We start from the raw sequence: 15692 nt of genomic DNA on the forward strand, positions 1-15692 counted from the left end.
AGGTCAAGGTCACAGTGACCTGGAATGGTAAAAGGTTGTCCGAGTGATAACTCAACAATGCCTGCACCCATGGCCCTCAACCTTGACTTGGAGGTTGGGCCTGACCAGTAGATGACCCCAATTGTTTTTGGGGGTCATTGGGCCAAAGGTCAAGGTCACAGTGACCTTGAATGGTAAAAGGTTGTCAAATTGATAACCCAACAATGCCTGCACCCATGGCCCTCAAACTTGACTTGGAGAATTGGCCTGACCAGGAGATGACCCCTATGGTTTTTGGGGGTCATCTGGCCAAAGGTCAAGGTCACAGTGACCTTGAATGGTAAAAGGTTGTCAAATTGATAACCCAACAATGCCTGCACCCATGGCCCTCAAACTTGACTTGGGGAATTGGCCTGACCAGGAGATGACCCCTATGGTTTTTGGGGGTCATCTGGCCAAAGGTCAAGGTCACAGTGACCTGGAATGGTAAAAGGTTGTCCGAGTGATAACTCGACAATGCCTGCACCCATGGCCCTCAAACTTGACTTTGAGGTTGGGCCTGGCCAGAAGATGGTCCCTATTGATTTAAGGGGTCATTGGGCCAAAGGTCAAGGTCACAGTGACCTGGAATGGTAAAAGGTTATCCAAGTGATAACTTGACAACCTGTCCTTATTATTTTTTGGGGTCATTGGGCCAAAGGTCAAGGTCACAGTGACCTTGAATGATAAAAGGTTGTCCAAGTGATAACTCAACAATGCCTGCACCCATGGCCCTCAAACTTGACATGGAGGTTGGGCCTGACCAGTAGATGACCCCTATTGATTTTAGGGGTCAAAGGTCAAGGTCACAGTGACCTTGAAAGCAAACTCGACAATTCTTGGACCTATGGTCATCAAACTTGACATGAAGGTTGGGCTTGCCCAGTAGATGACCCCTATCGACTTTGGGGGTCATCAGGCCAAGGTCAATGTCACAGTAACCTTTAACGCAAAAAAGTTAACAAATCTTCCCCCACTGATATCTCATCATTAAACTTGACATGGATGTTAAGCCTGACCAGTAGATCACCCTTATTGATTTAAGGATTCATAGAGCCAAAGGTCAAGGTCACAGTGATCTTGAATGGTAAAAGGTTGTCCTAGTGATAACTCAACAATGCCTGAACCCATGGCCTTCAAACTTGACTTGGAGTTGCATCTGACTTGTAGATGACCCCTTATGATTTAAGGGGTTATCGGGTCAAAGGTCAAGGTCACAGTGACCTTGAACGAAAAAAACTTGTCTTGTGATAACTTGACAATGCCTGCACCCATGGCCCTCAAACTGGACATTTAGGTTTCTGGTGACCAGCTGATGACTCTGGATTTTGAGTTCATAGAGTCAAAGGTCATGACGGTCATAACACACTTTATCCTCACACTTTAATGGTCATAATCTTAAAACAGCAACAAATCAGCTGTCATTTCGGTCCATGCATATTTCATTCAATTGTCCCTATAATCCTGACAACATGGTGCTCAGGGGGGGCATAATGTTTGACAAACATCTCTTGTTTCATCTGTGAATGCATTTCCAAGATGGAATTGTTACATTTCTTAAAATGTCATAACTTCATTAAATCAAAGGGTAAAGAAATGCTGGGATCGATCTAAATTTTATTACCCCTATCATAAAAAAGACCCATCTGGATTAAAAAGCAGACAACAGATGTTCTTGTGTATAATACACTAGTGTTGGGAATCGGTTCCAATTTTACTATCGATGATCGGTTCCACTCAAGTAACTGATTATCGATAGTACAATCGTTTCATAAATACTATATAGTACCTGAATTGTTGTTTTATTCATGTATAGTATTAAAATCTAAATCATTATATGCATATATGTTACAGTGCTCCAGCCAGGATTTGAAAAGGGCAGGGTGCTTGGTCCAAAAAGGCACTTTTAATGCGCATTTAATGAGCCTAAATGGGGCACTTGCAAGGTCCAATATTTTGATATTTTGGTACTAGAGCTCTTCTTTCAATACTAATTGTTATGATATCCAAAGATGTAGTTATAAAGTCATACTTCTGTATATTTATTATTTTCATACTAATTTCTGAAACATAACCTGACTATATGTGCAGTAATATCAAAATTGTTAACAAACTGTGATTTAAATAGAAGTAACAAATCATGCTTTATTCGTAGTTTAATCTATGGCATATCAATGCGCAATTCTTTCAGCAACAGTGTTATGAATGGGAGAAGTCACTTCTCCCAGTTTTCAGCCTACTCTCACTAGGCTGAAAACTTTGGGAGAAGTGACTTCTCCCTTCAGTCAATTTAGGGAGAAGTGGGGAGACTTTAAGGAGAAGTGATGCTTTCGTAACACCTGATACAAAAACTATGCCATAACACACACCTCAGTTTATATAGTTTATATTCACATTCAAATTGATTGCTATAACTATATAAAATGTTCATAAAAAAATGTATCATTTTTGGCTCAGCAAAAGTGTATTTGTTAATGTCACATAGTTTATCTCCAAATAGCATCTAAAGATGAAACAAAAACCAAGACAGCTAAGGATTTGAAACAATCAAAATGACTAATAAATTAACTGTCAATATAGTAGGGGGGCGAATCTTATTTTGGTACGTTCGGGATAGGGTACAAATGTCACATTCAGCTATGCTGTTATTTACTTGTCTCTTGCTTAATAATTTTAAATATGCTGACATTAAAGAACCAAATGACATTTAAATCACTGTCCTTGATGAAAACTTACCAATACATAATGGGAGGTTGAGAAATTAACTCGGAAAATTGTTCTGATAAAATGGCGATCTCGCCGATTTTTTTTACATCGTAAACAGGAGAAAAATACTGTAAGTATTAAAACTCTACATAAAGCGTTTACAAATCAATTTTTTATTATGAACATTTCACGAAAACCAATTAAATATTTGGTGATACGTCATGTTATTGATTTTCTTAGCGCCACCTTGCCGATGGCCCGAGATGGCTATGACCGTCTGCTTCAAAAACATCAATGTTTAAAATGTCTGGCATTGTTTGTTCAATACATATATAACAATTACTTTTTAACTTCATCAATGCTTGACACGATTTTTCATAATTATGTCGCCTTTTCTATCTCATTTTAATGAACGTATATCATATTATCAGGTTCTTCTCAATGTACATTCTGATTGGTTAACTTTCAATAGCTCCGCCTACCGGCGATGTTTTGGTAATTGGATGACACGGCCCAATTATCCGATTAGGAGATTACCGTATGCCTAATTGCGATGTTTTGACTAAAGGGACAGTGGCCAAATACTCGCTGATTGACAGATTTTCAATGTGTTAAAATTTCGGCGAGGTCAATGAAAAGGGCACAGCGGGGCGTTTGAAAAGGCAGCAGGGCGCCATCAAAGGGCAGCGGGGCGCCCCGCCACGCTAATTATGCTTAGCTGGAGCACTGTGTTATGTCTATAATTGAAGTTATTACACAGGGGAGTATCACGTGATCGCTACAGTACATTGTCCGTACAATATGGCGAATATTTCGACCGTATAAATACATAAATTCTGCGTTTACGGATGGTAAATATTAAGGTAGTATCTTTAGAATATGCGCAGAGTACCCGCATTGGAACACAATTTACTCGCGTGTGTTTTGTTTTTCGAAGGATTGCTTAGTTTAAGCCTGAAACTCGATACAGATTTTATTTATGTGAGTACATTGTCCGTATCAGTCTGATTACCGTGTGTTTTAGCGCAAAAAGCAGGAATATGAAACAAAAGTTTACAAAATATTGATTAGATATGCAAATGTTTACTTCGTTGTAAGTTTCAAGTTCGTGTTTAAGAAAAGTTCTGGACAATTTTCAAAGCGAGTACATTGTCCGTACAAAATATTTATGAGTACATTGTCCGGACGATTTCATGCTTAAGGCATTTCTCATTAATAATTCTATACTGTTCCCTTCTTTGTAGATTATGCTGCACTACAAGTCTGTCCCTACTTAATACGCTTTCCAGACAAGATCTGAATTTAGTCGGATGAAGATTTCTTGTAAGTAAGCACTTTATCTGTCTATTATGAAATTTCTTCGATGTGTATTTTAATAGAAATATTCCCTATAATAATAAACTCATCCATTTCTTTAAACAATTTTTGATGTGGAAACTGAACGAAGAACACTTATTTATGATATTAAGTGTGCTATGTATTTTATGTATAGTATACTATACATACAGTAAGAAAACAGTACAAAACATAACCTAAATTCGATTTTTACTCTAGAAATCTAGTATTTTTAGTTTATTGATATATAATATGCTCTCTCCAATATGTCAAGTTATTCAAACGATGCTTAATTAAGAATAATCCCACCGTCTATTATTTGCATATTCATTTGTGTTGCTAATTTAATGTATAGTACATGTAAATCCATGCCATCTATTAAAATGATTTGTATTAGTTCGTCTGTTGGTGGGTTGAGAGTCTGGCTGTTCGTTGACTGCGCCTCCTTAAGAACCAATTATATATTCAACCAAACTTTGGTACACATATTGCACTATAAAGTATACACATCCCTTGCCAAAAAAGCTGCGCTAAAGCGTCGCAAAACGATGCTAATAGCGCCGCAAAACGATGCTAAAAGCGCCGCAAAACGATGCGGTATTTGCCAAAAAAGCTGCGCTTTTTGCTTGAAATAGCGAAGCTTTGTGCGGAAAAAGCGCAGCTATTCGCAAAAGCTGTGCTTTTTGCTTGAAATAGCGAAGCTTTTGCGAAGCTTTGTGCGGTATTGGCCAAAAAGCGCAGCTATTCGCAAAAGCTGCGCTTTTTGCTTGAAATAGCGAAGCTTTGTGCAGTATTGTCCAAAAAGCGCAGCTATTCGAAAAAGCGCACGAAAAAGCTGCGCTTTTTCAGGCCAATACTGCACAAAGCTTCGCAAAAGCTTTGCTATTTCAAGCAAAAAGCGCAGTATTTGCAAATAGCTGCGCTTTTTGAGCCATTATAGCAGAAAGCTTCGCAAAAGCTGCGCTTTTCAAGCAAAAAGCGCAGCTTCGCAAAAGCTGCGCTTTTCAAGCAAAAAGCGCAGCTCTTCGCAAAAGCTACGCTTTTTTTGCCAATACTGCAGAAAGCTACGCAAAAGCTGCGCTTTTTGTGGCAAAAAAATGCAGCTCTTCTCAAAAGCTGCTTTTTTTCCCTCCAACCCTATAATACTATAGGGGATAAAAAGCCTCTGACTGGTGTAACAAAAAACTTTTAATAAAATATATATCATATATACATCAATGCCAAGTTTATCACTAGTTCCCACATGATACGAAATAATATCCCATTGATACCTGTGTATAAACTTCCCCAATAAAGAATAAAAACAAAACATTATGACCTTTTATTGCTGTATTAAAATGTGAAATTGTTGAATATCAATTTTTTTTCACTGATACTATAGTCTCTATTAAACCACATGGAAGCATATTCTAAATGTTTGAAATCAATATTTATACTTAATATTGTTTATTTTTGTTTAGATCTAATTATTTACACCATTAGTTGGTGTAGAGGCATACCTTTCAGTATGATACCTAAATTGTAAACTATTTTTTTAAACTGTCAACTACATAGTAAAATGACTTTTTCCATACTCTGTCTTATGTTCCCCTTGTGTTAAATTTAGAGGTTCCTAACAGCTCTGTTTATTACACAGTGTGAACTACCAGATTGTTAATTAATACTTTACATAATGGATCAATCCAATTTTCAATATCTGGTAGGCCATCTGGCAGATGGCAGTTTTATTACCCCTTGTAAAACAACACTGATTCTTATCAGATGTACATTTAATGGAAAAACATTCTGATAGATATTCTGTTAAGCCAAGGGTAAAAACAAGAAATCAATGAGTTTTAAAACCATATCTTATAAATTTTGAAATATAAAGTCCAACATGTTTAAGAAAATAGTCACTGAGGTTATTAAGTAATTGATAAACAACTAAAATAAGTATAAGATAAGAATATTATAAGAACTCACCAGTATTGCATGTCATCTTTTACAAAACATCAAATGATTGGATTGTCATTCCAAATCATAGTCCATGTTCATCTGATCTTATGATAGTTATATCATAAATTTAATATCATTAATTTATCCCTTTAATCATCAATGGTTGTTATTTGTGTAAATTCAATAATACACCGATAAACAGTTTCCGTGTGGCCGTTTTGGTAGAACTCAAGTACCCGGATGTGCGAGTAAAAATTTATCGATCCGCCATTTTGAATACATGGTGAATAATCAGAGCGCAACCGTCAACTGTGTTTGATAAATGTAGCGTGACAAACTGTCAAAACGATTAGAAATGGATGAATTAAGTCACATGACACTGGATAAATTTAGATTGTGGTCAATCCATGCACTGAAGGTGTTTCTATCTTGTAGAAATCGCTCCATAAATGGGGAGTTTGATGAACTGGCAGCAAGGTAATGTATTTTACCAGTAACTAATAGCAATAATGTGTGTAGACTTTTAAGCAAACGTATTTTGAAAAAATATAACTTAGCATGTATCAATCTGAGGTTTTAAATATAACTAATATACTGTATTTATCGACACCGGACTGTGTTACTTCAGTGGGAGTACAGTATACATGTACATGTATCATAATATTGCTACGGACACATTTGATATTGAACTGTAATATAGGTAAACGGACATTTGCCCCCCCCGGACATTTGCCCCCCCGGATGTTTGCCCCCCTTTTGGACCATGGCGGACATTTGCCCCCCCGCCGTTTTCGAGGGGGCGGACATTTGCCCCCCCTCAATGTTCGAGGGGGCGGACATTTGCCCCCCCTCCATTTTCGATGGGGCGGACATTTGCGATAACTTTAATAATCTTACAAACTATCAACACCAAACATGTGTTTGTATTAAAGTGCGATCCAACACTACAATTAAAGCAATCCCGATCGCGCTAATTACCTATGTGTGCATGATATCAAAGAAGTGTTAATTAATGAGAAACAATTAAAGCAATCTCGATCGCGCTATTTACCTCTGTTTGCATGATATCAAAGAAGAGTTAATTAATGAGAAACAATTAAAGCAATCTCGATCGCGCTATTTACCTCTGTTTGCATGATATCAAAGAAGAGATAATTAACGAGAAAAATGTGACGTACTTTTGCTCAAAATACAAACTAAGAACACGGGACTCATATAATGGACGTATTTCCTATCACAAATTACAACTCACAATTCACTTCCACGAAGCAACATGGAATTCATTACGAGTAGTAGAGGCGCACCAAAGCTTTGCTTTGATAGTTTTACGTACACGAAGAAGAAAAGCAGCAAGACCACCATCACCTGGGAGTGCTCACAGAGACGCACCTTGGAATGCAAAGGAGCAGTTATTACTGACAGTCCAGTAAGTTATTTCTTTAAATACTCACTGAATTAAGATAAATCTGTTATAACTCTTTCGAAATTAGAAATCTTGTCAATAGAGTGTGTCGTCCAGCGTGTTAATAAAATAAAAGAAATTCATTACAGGCCACAGAGATTCGTTCCTCACGAGAGCACAACCACGAGAAAGACGACTCCCATGTCGGTGGTTTAAAGGTCCGGAAAGAAATCCAGCTCAGCGTTCAGGCGAACAGAGGGTGGCCAGGTCAGATCATCGCCGACAAGATGTTCTCTCAACCTGTCGAGGTAAGTCGAATTATGTGATATTTTTGAGATTAAAAAATATTTTTTTAGTGAATTTAATTTAATAAAAAAAAAATAATAATATGCTGAACAAAAAAAGTTTAGTCATACATTTTGAACACGAACAGCATTGAGAGTTATCTACCCTTTTGTCATAATAGCTAAAAACCTCAGAAACGACAGAGCGTTCATGTTGTAATCCTAAAATGCGTGCATACCATATCATTACTACGTTTGATATTAATGTTTGGGCAGAGAACAATGTTGTCCAGACATCTATCATTCGAACTAAGTATAAATCGTAGTTAATTAAGTCTATTAATATAAACTATATTCATTGATTCCAGGTTAGAGTTGCTGCCGGAACAACCGAGACAATCAAAAGAGGTATAATAATTACAAAACGATTATTTCTTAATCCATAACAATATCCATGTACTGTTAATGTATACTAAATATGTTATTGTTTTATTGTTTCAGATCTGTCAGATCGCAGACCGGTGGCCTCATCTTCCGACGCACTCAACCAAGGTTCGAGCCAGCCACTTGGAACGTCAACACAGCCACTTTGAACGACGAGGCCAGGACCAACAACGTGTGTGAAGCCTGGAACAATGGGTTCCGGTGTCTCGTCGGCCACGTCAATCCCTCGCTTTGGACTGTCATCTCCTGCTTCGAGAAGGACGCTGCAATGGTGGAAGCAGAGATCCTCCGTGTCCAGAGAGGCCAGCCATCAAAGAAGCCAGCGAGGAAGGGAACAGTACGATACCAGAAGACGTTGAAGACCCTGTGCCAGCAGTTATCCAATGGACAGAAGACGGTTGAAGAGTTTCTGCAGGCCATTGGGGGTCACATCCGACTGCGTTAGGACTGAACATCTGTAATGTACCTGTAATATGATATGATGAATGTGCTAAAATGAATGTGCTATTTTGATCTTGATTAGTGAATTACTTATCATACCATTCAGAGAACAGAAACGTATTTTTTGCTGTATATACTTGTATATATGAGTGCTATAAATGTGCTATATGACTTCTGATTTGAAATAAAAATATTATAAAAGGATTTACATTGTTGTCTTACCTAAGCCTACATCGTCACATGTGTGACCTGAACGGTGTAATCTGTATTTATATGTAATTAGTGACAAACATACAAACTGGTGTAAATCGGTTGGCAGTTTGCACGTAAATTGAACAAATAGTTAAAGAAAAAAATGTTCATTTTTTTTATATATTAATATATTTTTAATATCTTGGTATAAACTTATAAAACCGGGGGGGGGGGCAAATGTCCGCCCCCTCGAAAACGGCGGGGGGGCAAATGTCCGCCCCCTCGAAAACGGCGGGGGGGCAAATGTCCGCGATGGTCCAAAAGGGGGGCAAACATCCGGGGGGGCAAACATCCGGGGGGGCAAATGTCCTAGAATCGTAATATATGTTGCTAGTGAGTGGGGATGCCACCATGCAGTGGCAGTGATGGAATTTACTGCCAGTCTATTAGCATTTACATGTGCCAGTTTATTAATATATCAATTACATTATTTAATAATTAATTCAAAATATTGCAGAGCTTTCTGTGTCTGGGAGGAGAATCTGCCGGTGAATGAAAATGCGGAACTGGCCGAGAAACGACTGCTTCAGGAGTACAAGAAAAAACTGGTCTTAGATGGCGATGTCGTTCCAGATCCTTTCTCAATTTCATCAGGTTGGAAAGGTGAAAAGGCAGCTGTTAACACATGGCCATCGATCTACATAACAGATATAGCAACATACTTGGGTTGTTCGACCACCAAAGATGTAATGAACAGGTTGTTGAATGAGTACAAAGTGGGGAAAGCATATAGGTACTTTGAAAGTGAATGGGTCAAGGAAGTTTATATTCATGATGTGCGCGAATCAAGTGACAAATGTATTTTGAAAACAAAAGTAACACCATCACAGGCAATAAACAATAAATGTTATGATGTTTGGGTAATTGTGACCAAAGACAATGTAAATGGACCTGGGGGAGAGATCATTTCCGCCTACTGCAGTTGCACGGCTGGAATGCTTGGGTCATGCAACCATGTTGCAGGCTTACTTTTCAGGGTGGAACATGCCGTAAAAACAGGTGCCACCAAGAAGTCGTCAACCAGCAAGTTGTCTGAATGGAATGTGCCCAAAGGAAAACCCTCTATGAAGCCAAAGAAAGCTGTGGATGCAATCTGGAGTAAGGGCAGGTATGATAAGAGAGTGACAAGTGAAGAAGAAGAAAAACAAAGAAAGGAAATGAAAAACAAATTCACTCCACTAACCAAGTCGCAACATGAACAATTAAATAATCAAGTAAAAACCAGGACTGACTTGTATGACTTGTTAAGAACTGAAATTAGCAACTCTTGCTTTGTGCTATGCCAGGAGAAGAGAAGGATAAAGGCCCCAAAAGCCGACATACCAGATTCAGTCATTAAAATTGCAGATGAAATGAAATCCAGTAACACAGACAAACATGTAGCAATGGATAAATTTGTAGACAAACTGACATTATCAATTGAACGGCGTGATAATTTAAAAAAAGCAACATTGGAGCAATCCAATTCACAAACCTGGAAAGAACACAGGAAAGGCAGAGTAACTGCTAGCATCTTTCAACGGGTTAGCAGCCGGGTTGAAACTCTGAGGAAAAATGAGGAAGCTGATCCTTCTGCTTTGGTGGAGACAGTATTAGGACAAAAAGAAACTAAACAGACTGTTGCAATGTAGCATGGACTAGCACTTGAACCACAGGCCAAGAAGGTTTATACACAGAAAATGAGAAAAATACACAAAAAATTCAAATCAAGTGAATCAGGATTGTCAGTGTTTATTGATAAGCCATACATTGCTGCAAGCGCAGATTTGGAAGTGGAATGTGAGTGCTGTGGTAAAGGGCTCTGCGAGATCAAATGTCCAGAAAGTATCAAAGACCAGTCACCTTCGGCAGAAAACTTGAAGTATATAAAAATCGAGGAAGGAAAAACTGTGCTTGATGTACGCCACCCCTACTACTACCAAATTCAAGGGCAAATGAAAATACTCAACAGGCAGTACTGTGATCTGTTCATCTACACCTGTCATGGTGATGAACAAGTTCGAATAACATTTGACAATAGTTTTTGGGAAACCTTAGAAGAAAAACTTACATGGTTTTGGACAGTGCATGTTGCACCTCAGCTTTTAGGTGTAAGCACTACTACTGAAAATACTGTGAAACTACAAGAAACAGGAACCGAAGCTTCTGTTGAATCACAAGACCTCGAAAAGGAAAATACCACAAAATCGCGACAAGGAGAAACACCAACAAAATCGACGCAGTCAGAAAAACAGTCCCATGTACGTAGAGCACTTGAACCCGTTGTTCAACAAGAAACAAAAGTTACTCAACCTAAAAAGCGGATGAAGACTAAGCCTAAGATCCCAATTTATCTCTGTGGTACATGTGGCTGTGACTGCCTTGATATTCCTCTGAGTGAGGATGATCAGTCAGTTAACTGTGACAAATGTGGTGTTTGGGTGCATGATGTATGTGCTGGTGTTTCGGATAAAGAGTTGGAAGCTGTTGACAGATGGTACTGCCATAAGTGCAAGTGACATAAATTGTTAGGTTAAAGATTACAGTGGACAGTGAACAGTGTAGAATACAATCCATATATTTCTAGTGTAAATACTTACAGACTAAATGTAATGGCATTGTTAACGAGTTCATTCTCTGTGCCTACTGGTCTGACATAACGACTTGGTATTAGTCATTAGTTGTTTTCCTTGTTCCATGAATGATGTGCAGTTATTTAGAAAAATTATTTATTGGAGAATCTCTAGTGTATATTATTATGCAATATTATCCATACATTTCTAGTGTATTTATAGACTGAATGAAATTTCATTGTTACATTTTAACTTTGAGTTTATTCTCATTGATCCATGAATGATGTGCAATTATTTAGAAAAAGTATTTATTGGAGAATCTCTAGTGTATATTATTATGGAATATTATCCATACATTTCTAGTGTATTTATAGACTTAATGAAATTTCATTGTTAACTTTGAGTTTATTCTCATTGATCCATGAATGATGTGCAATTATTTAGAAAAAGTATTTATTGGAGAATTTCTAGTGTATATTATTATGAAATAGTATCCATACATTTCTAGTGTATTTATAGACTGAATGAAATTTAACTTTGGGTTTATTCTCATTGATCCATGAATGATGTGCTATTATTTAGAAAAAGTATTTATTGGAGAATCTCTAGTGCATGATTGTAGAAGATTATCCACACATTTCTAGTGTACATACTCATAGACTGAATGAAATTTCTTTGTTAAATTATTATTATTGAACTGTTGATAAATGTGAATTTGTATGTTGATCAAGATATTTAATAGTAATTGATTAAAATATTTTATCATACAGTTGTTTTATTTGTTATTAAGTTGCAGGCTACTTTGTGGCAGTCAAAGGATCGAACCAATGACTTGCAAGTGCTTAAAAACATCTTTAGATATATTGAACAGGGATCGAACCAAGAGCTACTCAAATAAGCTATCATAGTTGTAAAAAAGAGTACCAAACTGTTTCGGAGACCGGGTTTGAACCTGTGTCGCCAAATTACAGTCCAGCGTCATATACACTGAGCTACGACAGCTTACTCTTATCTGGTGACATAATTAAGCTGTACACTTATCACGTGAAAACACCGACTAGCCAATTACGCATATTGAATGAATTCTACTAGGTAGACATACCAAGTTATCTTTTAAACTATGTAGTACTTATGTTAGTAAGATTCAATGCACTGTACACATTAATACCAAGTTTATGGCAGTTTTCGACAATTTTCTCTTTTTCTTGCAACTTGATCACCTGGTGCACAGTTGCTTTAATGGGGGGGGGGGGGGGTATATTTTACCAGATGCAATACTTTCATTGTGTAATTGTCCTACCCGGGACTGTTTCTTTAAGCCATACACTTGATATAATCAAGGCCATCATAATCACAGGCTAAAAGTTAGTGGTTGTAGACCTGTCAACACATTAAGCATTTTTCAAGATTTATTTTCTTTTTCTGTGAAAGTTCTAAAAGCTGGTTTCTCACAGATTGACAGTTTTTTCATTTTTTTGCTTCGTCTTTAAATGAGTGAAAAAAGACTATTGGATAACGATAAGTTTTTCATATATATATCCACGTTAAAAAATGTGAGTTTTTTCACTTACTCAATACTCACCCTTTATGAAAATAGAAAATTTTAGCATTTTTCCTAGCAACTGAGCTCTGTGAGAGTGTAGCTTTAATAATCATAATAAACATCAACAGCATGTTTAAGAAAAAAACATTTTAGATACATTTTTCATAGTTTGGGAGCAATCATTTTGGTACACAAACCACATGCAGTCAAATCCAATCAGACCTTATAAATTGGCTCTTTTAAATTACTGACAGCTGCACACACAGTTACTATGTCATCGATATGACCAACCAAAGAAATAGGCAGTTCATTGGCCAATATCCGGAATGTCTTCAAGCGTCTAATAACTTGTTCTATCAAGATCCGCAGATTTGCAATTCTTTTTGTTTTTTCAACATGCGCACTTGACATTTGGGAATGTCCTCGTTTTCCTGGTGGAACATACAGTGTTATATTCCTCTCTGCACATTCATTGGAAATGTTGAATCCTTTGTCGGCCATAACCATTTTGTTAAATGGTACCATGTCAAGATAGCCACAATCAAGGGTTAAAGCTTTATCAGAGATTCTTCCCAAGTAGGCTGGGCTGACATAAACAATGGAACTATTCGGTGCACATGAAACTAGTATTTTTAACGTATTATGGTGTTTGTAGTCACTCCATGTTGCACTCTGTAAATACATATCCTTGGGAGTCTCTATAAAAATCTCTGTACAGTCTATAATAGAATGAAGATCATGCAGCTGGCGGTAGCGCAGCGGTTTTGATCCAATCAGAGATTCCTCGTCTGGAATATAAACCATGGATTTCAAGGCCGTACTGGTTGCTCGTAGCCATGAAAAGAATATACGTGAGCATAATGTCTCTGAAATGTCAAACCGCTTGGCCAAGTCCTTATTTAAAAGTCCAAGTCTTAATTTCATCAGCATCATTAGAAATTCACTTTTTGAAGTTAATTTTCATGACGGCCCAAATCGAGAAAGTTTAAATTTCCTGACATTTTTTGACACTGAAACAAGACCAGTCCACCTTCTATTTACAAAAGGGGAGATAAAAGCATGTAGTTTGTTAAAAATTCCTTTTGAAGGCATACCAGTATAAAAACTAGTATCACTATCCGTGGTTATAATGTTCTCACAGTACACTTTGTGTTTCAAGTGGTTGACTGTTTTTTTAAGTGAATCCACTTCTGCTTGCAGTTTAGCAATTTTCTTCTTCTGATCGCTTAAAAGATTACACAGTCCAAGAAAGAGGGCAAGGATCGTGAAAATCCAAGGCACAGTCAACTTGGGTTTCGGCATGGACTCAACTTCTGGGTCGCTGGCATAAATAGGTTCTGCGAAAAAAAATTCCTGCTGAGGGGGGGGTACATTCCACTTTCGCGTAAGCTTTTTTAGTAGGTTTGTGCTTTGTCGCCTCGAAGAGTGTCATTCTTTTCACTCGTTTCTCAGCTCCCTCATACCCCATATGTAGTGTTGGGAGTTGGTTCTGCAGAGTAGGCTCTCCACCGATGAAGTGTCTTGAACATATCCTACTGTCCTTAGGCGGCGACCACAGTTTACTACCCACACTGCGTCCAACAAGCTGCTTCCATTTTTCTCTGCGCTCTGGATTCTTGATTTTGGTTGGAAATGTGAACAATCTGGAAAAAAATGTTTTTCTGTTAAATAAAAAGTCTACACTTTATATATATAATCTTTTGAATATAAACAACTCACTTAACTTAGGTTGGCTCATTAGTATACAGTCTACAATATATATCATCTATGTACAATAATAGACAGTGTGCTTTGAAAGTTTCCATCTTTGTATTTATCAAGTAAGAAAATTAATACATGTATTATTCTTTTCAATATAAAACCAAAAAGAAATAATTGGAAGTTTCTTTCTTTCGACTTCCTCATGACTTGGAAAGGGAAGCCATATTTGTCGGATATTTCACTAATTGTTCATAGATATTCGCAACTTACCTAAATGGTGGTTCACATGAGCACAGTTTCTCCTTATGCAAACAACCACACACATCGCACAACTGCGATTTCCACTTCTTTAGCCAGTAAGAGCCATTGGAACACGACTTCACACAACAAGTCAGTGCCATTTTGCTCGCTTTGTTGATAATTTTACTCGCAATTCAGGGGAGATTACTCTAACCGAACTTCCGATCCTACGCATGCGCAGTGCGAAACTGTCAATCGGTGTATTCCTTTAAAAACATCCAACCCTTCCTGCTGGAATCCCAACAAAATGGCCGCCCCTATTTTAAATTTGGTTCTGAGATTCTGATTGGTTGTTGTACAAATATGGCTTATCATGGGAATGGCTTATGAACAAAGCATTAAGATCTATGATGATAACATGTATAGAAATTTAAGTAATATGAATTCTGTGAATATTCAGTTGAATGCAATTAATAACTGTTTATTTTGTAAGTGTATTATTTTGCATAATATTATAAAATTATGATTTATTGCATTGATTTATTAAAAATATCCTTTTTTATTTTATTTTGAATCATTAATTGATAATTCATTTATTCATCCAGTCATTTAAAAGTAACTAATAAAGTAAATTAATTAATCAATTTATTAATTATTTATTAATTTATTTATTCATTCCTTCATTCAATTATTTATTCAAGTTTTCATTCATTCATTCATTCATTCATTCATTCATTCATTCATTCATTCATTCATTCATTCATTCATTCATTCATTCATTCATTCATTCATTCATTCATTCATTCATTCATTCATTCATTCATTCATTTATTATTCAT

General features: G+C 37.0%; 4 protein-coding genes across 4 annotated transcripts; 3 read left to right on the forward strand and 1 right to left on the reverse strand.

The window, feature by feature from the left end:
* Nucleotides 1–6820: 6820 nt before the first annotated feature.
* LOC128246370 (uncharacterized) lies at nt 6821–8126 on the forward strand. Its single transcript, XM_052964554.1, has 3 exons — nt 6821–7420; nt 7546–7704; nt 8049–8126. The coding sequence occupies exons 1-3, from the start codon at nt 7268–7270 to the stop codon at nt 8124–8126; spliced, it is 390 nt and encodes a 129-aa protein (XP_052820514.1). The 5' UTR covers nt 6821–7267.
* Nucleotides 8127–8158: 32 nt separating this feature from the next.
* On the forward strand, nt 8159–8975 carry LOC128203662 (uncharacterized). Its single transcript, XM_052905174.1, has one exon. It carries the CDS (start codon nt 8159–8161, stop codon nt 8567–8569), a length of 411 nt encoding a protein of 136 aa, XP_052761134.1. The 3' UTR covers nt 8570–8975.
* Nucleotides 8585–10448, forward strand: LOC128246371 (uncharacterized). Its single transcript, XM_052964555.1, has 2 exons — nt 8585–8592; nt 9275–10448. Exons 1-2 carry the CDS (start codon nt 8585–8587, stop codon nt 10446–10448), a joined length of 1182 nt encoding a protein of 393 aa, XP_052820515.1.
* Nucleotides 10449–12765: 2317 nt separating this feature from the next.
* LOC128203379 (uncharacterized) lies at nt 12766–15027 on the reverse strand. The gene is made up of 2 exons (XM_052904785.1): nt 14884–15027; nt 12766–14555 (listed from the first exon to the last, which is right to left on the reverse strand). Exons 1-2 carry the CDS (start codon nt 15012–15014, stop codon nt 14219–14221), a joined length of 468 nt encoding a protein of 155 aa, XP_052760745.1. The 5' UTR covers nt 15015–15027; the 3' UTR covers nt 12766–14218.
* Nucleotides 15028–15692: the final 665 nt, after the last annotated feature.

Source organism: Mya arenaria, chromosome 9, assembly GCF_026914265.1.
Source record: "Mya arenaria isolate MELC-2E11 chromosome 9, ASM2691426v1".
NCBI classification, from domain to species: domain Eukaryota; kingdom Metazoa; phylum Mollusca; class Bivalvia; order Myida; family Myidae; genus Mya; species Mya arenaria.

Excerpts from the sequence above, each read along its gene's own strand:
- LOC128246370 (XM_052964554.1), top strand. The coding sequence starts at position 7,268 with ATGGAATTCATTACGAGTAGTAGAGGCGCACCAAAGCTTTGCTTTGAT. Across the intron at positions 7,421-7,545 it reads CAGTTATTACTGACAGTCCA|GCCACAGAGATTCGTTCCTC; the intron begins GTAAGTTATTTC and ends AATTCATTACAG. Across the intron at positions 7,705-8,048 it reads TGTTCTCTCAACCTGTCGAG|GTTAGAGTTGCTGCCGGAAC; the intron begins GTAAGTCGAATT and ends CATTGATTCCAG.
- LOC128203662 (XM_052905174.1), top strand. The coding sequence starts at position 8,159 with ATGTTATTGTTTTATTGTTTCAGATCTGTCAGATCGCAGACCGGTGGC.
- LOC128203379 (XM_052904785.1), bottom strand. The coding sequence starts at position 15,014 with ATGGCACTGACTTGTTGTGTGAAGTCGTGTTCCAATGGCTCTTACTGG. Across the intron at positions 14,556-14,883 it reads TCATGTGAACCACCATTTAG|ATTGTTCACATTTCCAACCA; the intron begins GTAAGTTGCGAA and ends ATTTTTTTCCAG.